This window comes from Balaenoptera physalus (assembly GCF_965194825.1).
Source record: "Balaenoptera physalus genome assembly, chromosome: 3".
Lineage (NCBI taxonomy): Eukaryota > Metazoa > Chordata > Mammalia > Artiodactyla > Balaenopteridae > Balaenoptera > Balaenoptera physalus.
The window spans coordinates 8,070,608-8,080,394 of record NC_138890.1 but is presented as its reverse complement, the minus strand read 5'-3'; the positions used below and the strand labels follow the sequence as shown (position 1 = coordinate 8,080,394).

Genomic DNA, 9,787 nt, shown 5'->3' with positions numbered 1-9,787 from the left:
ACCCTCCCCAAGACTGGGTAGTAAACTGTGGGGGTCACTCTCAGGCGCAGGAAGCAGCAGGAGCAGCAGTCCACAGGTGGAGGAGGGTCTCAGCTAGTTTATTTTCTCTCTGGAGGGGTCTTCAGGGAGAGCAGTCCCAGCTGCTCAGGCTGTGGAGAAAGAGGGTGGGTCAGAGGCTGGCCTGGCCCAGGGGACCCCAGGGCTGGAGGACAGGGGGCAGATGCCCAGGCTGGGAGTTGGAAGGGCCTGTACTTTGGGATTCCAGGGCAGGCCAGGAGGGGAAGGGTAGGTTGGGGCAGGGGAGGAGCCACACCAGGTGGGAAGGAGCAGCTCTTGCTGAGTGGTGGCTGGGAAGGGTCCTGGTCTGAGTCCGAGTCCGAGTCCCAGGAGGGGAGTGGAGGGCTCAGGCATCGGTGCCCCTTATAGCCTGCAGGAGGGACAGGTGCAATTCTGGCACAAACCCTGAATGTGACCCTCGAGTGGCCTTTGAATATGGGCCCAGTGCCCTTGATATTATGTGATCCTTGATTATGTCCCTTGAATGTGACCCAACATGACACCAAAGTATGACCTCGATGACACCTGAATTTTACCCCACTGACCCTTAAAAAAGATCACAGTGACCCTGAGTGACCCCTGGGTGAAAGCTCCAAGGACTCTTTAATGTCACCCCAGAACATTATTTAATGTGATCCCAGAATAAGACCCAACAGACCCAACCACCCCCAAATATGGCCTCTGAACGTGACCTCCATGTGTGAAGCTGGAGAATGAACCTCCCCCAACCCTGGAGTGCTGCTCAGCCCCACTCACCCCTGAGGCTCGCAGCCCTGGGGCGGCCCCCTGAGTATCTGGCGAGGCCACCAAAGGAGTTCTGCAGCAGGTGCACAGCGGACCTGTGGGGAGATGGGGATCTGGGGGCCCCGGGGGACTCTGGACTGCTCAGAGCTGGGGCAGGGAGGCCATGGTGGGGCCAGGGGCGGAGATGAGTCCTGGGAGGAGAGGGACTCAGGTGGGTTCCAGGTTCTGGTGGTCACTACTTGATCTGATTGGGAGGAGCACAAGGCAGATGAGGGCCAGGGGTCAGAGGTTAGAGTGGGAGCTGGGCATCACCATATGTCACCCAGCTCCTTCTGGAGGTCATTCCTCCAGGAGCCACTGCCTCCTGGTGGCAACTCCTCAGTCTCTGGCCAGTTGGATGTCTCATGCCCCTGCTGCTTCATTTTGGTCAGGACCTGAGGCTGGGGGAGATGGGAGGATAATAATAATAATGATGATAATGATGGTGAAACGTGTAATATAGCATTTATCACATTCCAGGCTGCCTTCAAAGTGCTTATCACTCAGTTAATGCAGCTACTCGGTCAGGTAGGGCTGTGTTGTTACACCCATTATTCAGATGAGCAAACTGAGGCCCAGAGAGGGGAAGTGACTTGCCCACACTCACACAGCAGTAAGTAGCAGAGCTGAGATTTGAACCCAGGCCTTCTGGCTCCAGTCTGATGGTGGAGGCCAGCAGAGATCCCCATAACCCCAACTCAGGCAAGGTCCCCGTGCTCTCTGCTCACCTTGCGGCACTTCACCTGTGTCTTTTGCATCTTCTGGATGTTCACCAGGTTCTCCGTGATCTCCTCTTCCTGTGCCTCTGTAGGGGGAGGGGACTCAGGTGGGCCAGAGCTGTAGAAGGACCCCCCGCCCTCCTGGTCATGGGCTTTGGGCACTCACGGAGCTTTTGATAAATGAAGGTCACCTCCTCCCGCACCAGCTCCAGCTCCTCCCACAGGAATTTCTTGCTGAGGGGACAGTGCAGCCTCTGGCCTCCCATTTCCTGACCTCCTGGCTTCCCATTTGCCCACCTGCCTCCCCAAAGCCTTCTCCACCTCCCATGTTTCTATCTGTTCAACTACCATCACCCAGGCTCTGTCCCCTCCCCATACTTGCCTACCCACCTGTCTGCTCCTACTACTATTCCCCCACTCCTACCCCTCCCTAGCCCCGTGTCCTCTCCTTCTGGCCTCCAGCCTCCCATTCCCTCAGCCCCCCATTGCCTTGCTTCCAGCTCCTCACCTTCTGCCCCCCCCAGACCTCCAATACCCCCAGCCTCTGCCCCCCTCGACCTCCTCTACCCTCCAGCTTCCCATGCCACCCCCGCCAGCTTTCTGATCCTCCAGCCTCCCTTTCCATCCCACCTCCTGCCTCCCCTATTTCTGGCCTCCCAGTCTCCCACACCCCCCACTGCCTCCTGCCTCCCCCATCCCCTCCTCTTGTCCCCCAAGATTTCCAAGGCCCCCCAGACTCCCTTACTCAGGCCCCTCCCATTTCCCCCATCCTACCTGTGGTTCCCTCTCCTTGGCCTCCCTTCCCTCCCGCAGCCTCCCTCCTGGCAATACCCACCTGTCCCGGATCTCCTGCGCCAACAGCTGTAGAGAGCAGGTGGTACTGGCCCGCTGCACCTCCTCGTTGTCATGCAGGGTCTTCTGCAGCCCCTGCAGGCCTTTAGCCAGGGCCTCATATAGCTCCTGCCGTCCCCCCTCCACGTCCCACTTGTGTCTCTCCTTGTCTGCCTGGCGGCTCGTGGGGCCCAGCACCTCTACAGAGATGGTGGGACCTTGGCTGAGCCCCACCCACACCCTGAGCCCAGCTTTGAAACCAGCTTGCCCTCACCCTGACCAGACTCTGGTCCTGAACCCAGACTCATCTAACTTCTCTCACCCTGGCCTGACTCAGCTGACCCTGATAGGAGCAGCCTCCAGCCTTACCTTGACCTTTGGCCAGTTCTCACCTTCAAGCTGTTGGATCTTGATTTGCTGCAGGCAGCTCCCCTTCTCCAACATGGTCACTGAGTGGTTTAGGAACTCGAAAGCCTGGAGGAAGAGGCCAGGCCTGGGGGTGAAAGCAGGGGTGGAGTGCGGGGGGGGGGGGGGGGGGGGTGGGCAGGAACAATTGCTGGGGGCGGGGCTGAGGTGGCTCACCTTGGTCTGAGCCTGGAGCTGACACCTGAGTGACTCCAGTTCACATCTCAAAAGCTTCTGGGATTCGGGAATCATCACGGTGGACTTAACTGTGAGCAGAGGTGAGGGTCAGCCGAGGCTGGGAGGGGTGGGGGCAGGGGCAAGGTCAGGGCAGAGGTCAGTAGAGGCTCAGGGTCTGGTTGAGGGGGGACAGGGCAAGAAGCTAGGGTAGGCTGAGGCAGAGGTAGAGGCAGGAGTAGGGGTCAAGGTCAGGGACAGGGATGGTGGGCAAGGTCAGGGGCAAGAGTCAGCTGACAATGGGGCAGGGATGAGTGGGCAGCAACGGTGCGGGTCCACTGAGGCTGGGGCAGAGGGTGGAAGTAGGAACTGGCAGGTCTCCCACCCACAGTCTTGTTGAGCGGGAAGGTTCTCACCTTTGGTTTTGGAAGAGCTGGTCTCCAAGGGCTTCTATGAAAGGTGGGCATGAGAGCAGTAATAATTTATCCCTGTTCTGCCTCCTTGCTCACCCCAATCCAGTGTAAGGGGGCCAGACATGATTTGGGTCTGCTGAGTTCTGGGTGTCCTAGAACCCCAAGTGCAGGCAAAGCTGCCTCCAGGCATATGCACGCACCCCACCACCATCCCCACCCCCACCTCCGCCCCAGCCTGAACACGCTCAGAAGTGCGTTTGTGTGGCAGGCCCATGGGCTGCCCCTGAGAGCATGCGCCTTCAGAGCCATGTCTCTGGTTGCGCTCAGGTAATGGCCCTCCTCCTTAGGGGCATCAACAATGTCTGCAAGGAGCACCAGTAGCCACTGACGCACAACCACACATGGTCATCAAAACACGACCACAGACACGCAGCCTCAGACACAGCCGTGCACACTAAGTCATAAGACCCAGGGCATGTATTCATGCCCATCTCAGACACACAACCACAGACACACAGGCAGTCACATCCAGAGACAATCACAGACAGGACCTCATTAAGACACACAATCGCACATCCATTCCATTCATTCAAGACATTTTTAGTGCAGGCCTGCTGAGCACTGGGCGCTCTTCGGGGTGCTGAAGACAGAGGGTGTGAGGGGTCTCGAGGAGGACTCTCTGCCCCCACAGCTCCCTCCCTAAGCCCTGCAGCGGTAGATAGCGGTGCGGCAGGAAGGGGTTTCCCGGGCGGGGATGACCTTAGCGTTGCTGTGATGCCTCTTTGGAGGGTCCTGGTCATTACAGTGCTCCTGTGAGTCTGAGTTGGGGAAGGACCCATGCGACTGAGGCCCCGAGTCTCTCGCTGGCCTCCAGGTTCCAATTGTCACTGTGTTTTCGGGTGCAGCCAGCTGCAAGGTCTCCGGCTCTGGGGTCCTGGACCAGTGAAATGTATATTCCAAGGTCTTTTCTGAGGAAGGGCCTGGGAGGGGGGGTGGTGTGTGGTGAAGTTTTCCTGAGAGCCAGCCCAGAGCACTCCAGCCCCTCCTGCTCCCCAGCCCCAGGGCAGCCCCTCAGTGAACCGCAGCACTTGTCACACTTCTCATTAGCAGGCAAACACACGTTGGAGGGTGACGGAGGTGAGCAGTAGCAAGGCACGGAGTAGTCAGGGTCCAGGGGTAGGCCGGCCAGAAGAGGGTTGCTTTCAGTAGGGGGGACAGAGGGCTGCACTGAGACCAGCTCCCAGGTCCTGACACTCTCACGCCCTCTCTGACACCCCAGAGAGGCCTCAGCCCTGAACACAGGCCTCTTATTTATGATAGGAGCCAAAGATGGGTGAAAGATGATCCCAGCTCCGGGGGTTAGGATGGGCAGTGAGAAAGACCTAGAAGATCCCACAGGAGTCATTGAGGTCTGAGACGAGCCTAAAAGAAAAAAAAGATCTTAACATTGGGCCTTAAAGGAAGGACATCCCTGGCAGGAAACAGCGTGTGCAAAAACTTGAAAGTCTGGAACCAGGTGCTCTTTGTGGGTCAAGTCAGGGTGGCTGGAGGCAGGGTCCAGAAGGAAGCAGCAGGAGGTTAGCAGGGCAGTTCAAGCAAGGCAGGGCAAGCCAAGATGGGGAGTTGGGAACTGGCTCCTCAAGTAAATGGGAGACATAGAATGTGAGCAGGAGAGGCAGAGCATATCTATTTAATAAATGTTAGCTGAATGGGGTCCCAGGCCTGTACTAGGTGAGGCTGGAAACAGGAAAGAACTCAGTTCTGGGTCTCACATCCACATCCCCTGCCCTTCCAGTGTAGCCAGGGCTGACACAGCTGGAGAAACCTGGGGGAGGTCTGTCTGGAAAAACTTCCACGTGAAGGGCAACTTGCCATGGGTTACACTCAGCCAGAAAGGCCACAGTATACGCCTTTCTCTTCTTTTGTCCTTGCTGGGTCCTCTGGTATCTTTCCCCTAACCCAGTCCTCCTGGAAGACTCCTATATACCCTTCAAAACCCTACTCAGCATTGCCTCTGTAAAATCTTCCTTATTCCCTTTTTAAGCTCATATTTTCTGAGCATCTTGCTGAGTGCTGAGCACCACCCTAAGCCCTCACTGGGTGTTCACACCCACCCTGCGATGTAGGAGTTATTATTCTGCCTGAACTGTTCTAAGCTACCACTTCAAAAGTCACTGCCTCAGGGAGGCCCTCACTTCCAGAGGCAGTACAGCATGATGATTAAGCAAGGAGACCCTCCAGCTAGATGGCCAAGGTTCAAATCCTAGCTTTGCCCCTTCCCAGCTGTGCGATGTTGGAGGAGTTACTAAACCTCTCCGTGCCTCATTGTCCCCAACTATAAAAATGGGATGTCATACTATCCACCTTACTGGGTTGTTGTGATTAAGTAAATTAATCCATGTCAGTGCCTGATATACAGTAGTGGGGAGCTCTGTGTCTGTCCTTGAACATCACACTGAGGACTTGGTACTTGGGAATCATAGGAACCCTGGGAGACTTGGAGGGGGAAAGGCAAGATGCATTTCTGAGTATCAGTTGCAGGCAGGCCCCCCTCCCCCTCCCCCTCCTCCTCCCCCTCCCCCTCCCAAATCACCTGTTTTCCCTCAGTCCTTCCCGATAGAATCCTTGGAGGAACGGAGTGGGGTCATTTGCCTGGGCCCCGCCCGCCGGGGCCTTGAATCCTGCGCCCCGCCCGCCGGGACCTTAAATCCTGCGCTCGCCAGGCTCCCGACCCCCTTCCACCTCCACCTACCACATACCACCTGCTCCTGCTCTCCCATCAGGGACCGCGAAGCCAGCCCCCAGATGAGACGCTGAAATTTGATCCCGTGGAGACACCATCCTATTAAAACGCGCGGAGCCCAAAGGCAGAGTCACAGAGAGGGGTGTGGCTGGCATTTTAGCTCCGCCCCCGCCGATGCAGCCGAAGACCTCATTGGCGCCTTTCCGCTTCCGCAGATCTTAGGAGCCGCGGTGTAATTGGGTGAAATCCCGAGGAGTGGACGGGATTCCAGGCTGGTTTCCGTTCATCGATTAGTCAATATCTAAGAGGGCGGTACAGGAGTTACAGATCTCCGATCCGATTGGCTTCTGGCTTAGCTGGGAGGCGGGACGAATTCTTGGTCCCACGAGGGGAGGTGGCCGAGGAGGTCCGCGGCCACCCCGGAGCGCGAGAGTGAGGTACCGAGCCCAGCCCGCCTGACCCCCTTAGATCCGGCCCCGGACTCTTGGGTGCTGCAGGTCGATGTCCGGGTCCAGTGGTGGGGTCGGTGTCCTCGGGATGAGATTTAGGGTTTCTCAGGATTAGATGGCGTCTCCAGGAGGTGCTTTGGGAATCTTTATAGTGATATCTGGGATCCTGTCATGAAAGAAGTGATCTTTGATATCAGAACTCGGTCCCTGGGGTGATATTTGGGAGTCACTGGGGTGATCTCTGAGGATCTAGGGCTTCGAGCTTGAGCTGCTGGGGCTGAAATTTGGGGGTCTCAGAGGTGGCATGGATGTTGGGGTCCAGAGAGCCTAAGATCTTGAGGGCTGACATTTGGAGAGATGGAGTCGGGGGACGTCACAGAAGTGCTATGGGTCTTCCCCACCGCCATTCCTGGGCTACTATCCCTGGATCCCTGCTGGATAGACCATGACCCTGGCCTTGTGCAGGCTCACAGGGTCTGAAGGCCACAGGGCAAATGTAAAACTCTGACCACCTGGTGCCTCCTTCCCAGGCCCGCAAGATGGAGGAAGGTGGGAACCCGGAAAGCCTGACTAAGGTGGTTCATCTACTGGTCTTGTCAGGGGCCTGGGGCATGCAAATGTGGGTGACCTTCGTCTCAGGTAGGGACCCTCGGCCTGGATATCATGAGTGCCTAAGGTGGGGACAGGGATGAGAGGGGGACTTGGAAGTGTCCTAACAGACATGTGGACCCCTGCACCCCACAGGCTTCCTGCTTTTCCGAGGCCTTCCCCGACATACCTTCGGCCTGGTGCAGAGCAAACTCTTCCCTTTCTACTTTCACATCTCCATGGGCTGTGCCTTCGTCAACCTCTGCATCTTGGCCTCACAGCGTGCTGGGGCTCAGCTCACATCCTGGGAGGCCAGCCAGGTATGCGGGCTTGAGCTCCACTACCCTCTGGAGGTTCATTCCCAGGACCACACTGAGCACCTACGGCTACACCTTTGTGAGAATTAAAACGAAACCCCCCAAACTGCCCCTTCTTCCTGGTGTATACAAAGCTGGGTTCTGGATACCCTTGAGCAGTGCACAGCCTGCACAACCATCCCCAGCAGCCCTGACTATTCCCCAGTGTCTCTCTGCTGGCTGTTGCTCCCTCTCCTCCCCCTGGCTGGGCCTGCAGCCAAGCTGTGGTGACTCAGCTGGGCTGGGGCACTGACCCCAGCTCAGTGTTTAAAAACCAGCCTGACTGGGAATTTACAGTCCCCCACCCCCATCCACACATTTTTCCCAGCCACAAGGCAAGGAACCATCTGTGCATCTCATATTTCTCTATCCTGCCCTCCCCCTGCCCCCATTATGTCCCTCAGATGTGGGCAGGTGAGGCCTGACAGGGGTTTCAATAATCCCACAGACACAGGAGGGATTATGGGTAATTGGAACTTCGAGGACTTTTAATTCACTCCCTGTGGGCCCAATGTCAGCTTCTAGGGTCTAGGCTGGGGCCACAAAGGAGATGGGCCCTCTCTTAGGCTCTCCATTTTGGGGAAATGAGGGGACAGTTATGGTGCTCTGTCCCAATTCAGGGAAGAGAGGCTCTGCCCTGAGATACCTTCAGTTTCGGGGAACAGAGGAAGGTAGGAGACAGGCTGTGTTCTGGAAAGTTCCAGTCAGGGTATCAGAGGAGAGGAGGCTCAGGAGGTTTGGGGGAGAGAGAGGAGACAGTGGTAGAGAGAGGAGATAGTGGTGGAGCCTTTCCTTAGGAGCTGCAGGTTTCAGGGTATGAGAGCTGGAGCTCTGTTTGGGTTTGAGGTTGGAGCAGGGAGGCCTGTCTTTGACCCAGTCCTGCCCCCCATTCCCCTCTGGGCTTTGAGGATGCAGAAGGACCCTCCCTAGGCCCCTGCTGCCTCCCAGGCATGGTTCACCTTGTCCTCCTGCCGCCCCACCAGCTCTGCTTGCTGCTCCTGAGCCTCATGCTGGCCACCATCAACGCCCGCTGGCTGGAGCCCCGCACCACGGCCGCCATGTGGGCCCTGCAGACCATGGAGAAGGAGCGCGGCCTGGGCGGGGAGGTGCTGGGCAGCCACCAGGGCTCAGACCCCTATCGCCAGCTGCGGGAGCAGGACCCCAAGTACAGTGCCCTCCGCCAGATCTTCTTCCGCTACCATGGCCTATCCTCCATTTGCAATCTGGGCTGCCTCCTGAGCAATGGGCTTCATCTTGTAGGCCTCGCCCTGGGCCTCAGGAGCCTCTAGCACCCACTGACTCTCTGTCTCTGCTGGGGCCCCAAATGTCAATAAACACTTCTTTGGAAATGACTGCTGTCATTTTTCTCCAACTGGGAAGCAGGGGGAGGGGCAGGCAAGGGTAGAGCTGAGGGATTCCGTTTCCCCATTCATGATGATTTGGAGAGTTAGCTGTTGCAGGCCCTTAAGCTCTTCCTATAATGGTGCCCATTTGTTGAGCACCCACTGTGTGCCAGGTGTGGTGCTAACCACTGCACAGATCATGTATTATTGTAACAACAGCTGGTTCTGATCCCTAGAGGACAATCATATTTTTCACCCCATTGACATCGGGGGTGGCCATGTGACTTGCTTTGGCCAATGAAATGTGAGCAAAGTCACTTCCAAAGAGAAGTATACAAGCCAGTGTGTGATTCGCCACATCTTCCCCTCACTGCAATGACCAGTGTGAGTGAGAAACAAACCTTGGATGTTAGATGCCATGATGATTATAGAGCTGCTTGTTACTGAGCATATGCCAACCCTTCCTGACTGATGCACATCATCTCAGTTTGTCCACAACAGCCGTTAGAGGTGGCTAACATTGTTCCATGAAGCAATGGGAGCTCAGAGAAGTTCAGCAAGTGGCTTCAGGTGCAGTTGTTGGGATTTGAACCCCAACAAAGCCTGAACTGTGTTTTGTTTTGTTTTAAATTTTTGGCCACGCCGCATGGCATGCGGGATCTTAGTTCCCCAACCAGGGGATAGAACCTGTGCCCCCTGCAATGGAATTACAGAATCGTAACCACTGGACCGCCAGGGAAGTCTCAAGCCTGAACTGTTACAACTGCAGATTCTCGTCTGTTGGCTTGAAGAAAAGTCTGGGACCTCAGCTGGGCCTCGTTGCCAAATTGTGTGGCCTCAGGCAAGCGTCTGCCCCTTTGATCTCCAGTTTCTTTATCTGTAAAAGGAGGGGCGGTGGTTAATTCTAAGGGCCCTTAAGGGTATTT

General features: G+C 56.5%; 2 protein-coding genes across 14 annotated transcripts; one reads left to right on the top strand and one right to left on the bottom strand.

The window, feature by feature from the left end:
• Positions 1-77: 77 nt before the first annotated feature.
• Positions 78-6,393, bottom strand: CCDC159 (coiled-coil domain containing 159). 12 transcript variants are annotated; one of them, XR_014261475.1, is made up of 13 exons: positions 6,142-6,393; positions 4,463-4,804; positions 4,142-4,362; positions 3,386-3,419; positions 2,973-3,061; positions 2,783-2,864; positions 2,395-2,590; positions 1,726-1,793; positions 1,569-1,645; positions 1,124-1,235; positions 814-896; positions 314-427; positions 78-149 (listed from the first exon to the last, which is right to left on the bottom strand). XR_014261475.1 is itself a non-coding variant. In XM_082453313.1 (13 exons), exons 1-13 carry the CDS (start codon positions 6,278-6,280, stop codon positions 145-147), a joined length of 1,572 nt encoding a protein of 523 aa, XP_082309439.1. In that variant the 5' UTR covers positions 6,281-6,393; the 3' UTR covers positions 78-144. The 12 variants fall into 12 exon arrangements, 11 of the variants coding, with proteins under 11 accessions (XP_082309439.1, XP_082309449.1, XP_082309443.1 ...); XM_082453313.1 differs by having other exon boundaries at positions 1,114-1,235; XM_082453323.1 differs by lacking the exon at positions 4,463-4,804 and adding an exon at positions 5,976-6,006 and having other exon boundaries at positions 1,114-1,235; positions 4,142-4,316; positions 6,135-6,312.
• Positions 6,394-6,450: 57 nt separating this feature from the next.
• Positions 6,451-8,867, top strand: TMEM205 (transmembrane protein 205). Of its 2 annotated transcripts, none has more exons than XM_082453337.1 (4): positions 6,451-6,562; positions 7,105-7,213; positions 7,319-7,482; positions 8,502-8,867. In XM_082453337.1, exons 2-4 carry the CDS (start codon positions 7,114-7,116, stop codon positions 8,805-8,807), a joined length of 570 nt encoding a protein of 189 aa, XP_082309463.1. In that variant the 5' UTR covers positions 6,451-6,562; positions 7,105-7,113; the 3' UTR covers positions 8,808-8,867. The 2 variants fall into 2 exon arrangements, with proteins under 2 accessions (XP_082309463.1, XP_082309464.1); XM_082453338.1 differs by having other exon boundaries at positions 6,554-6,622.
• The last annotated feature ends 920 nt before the right edge of the window (positions 8,868-9,787 follow it).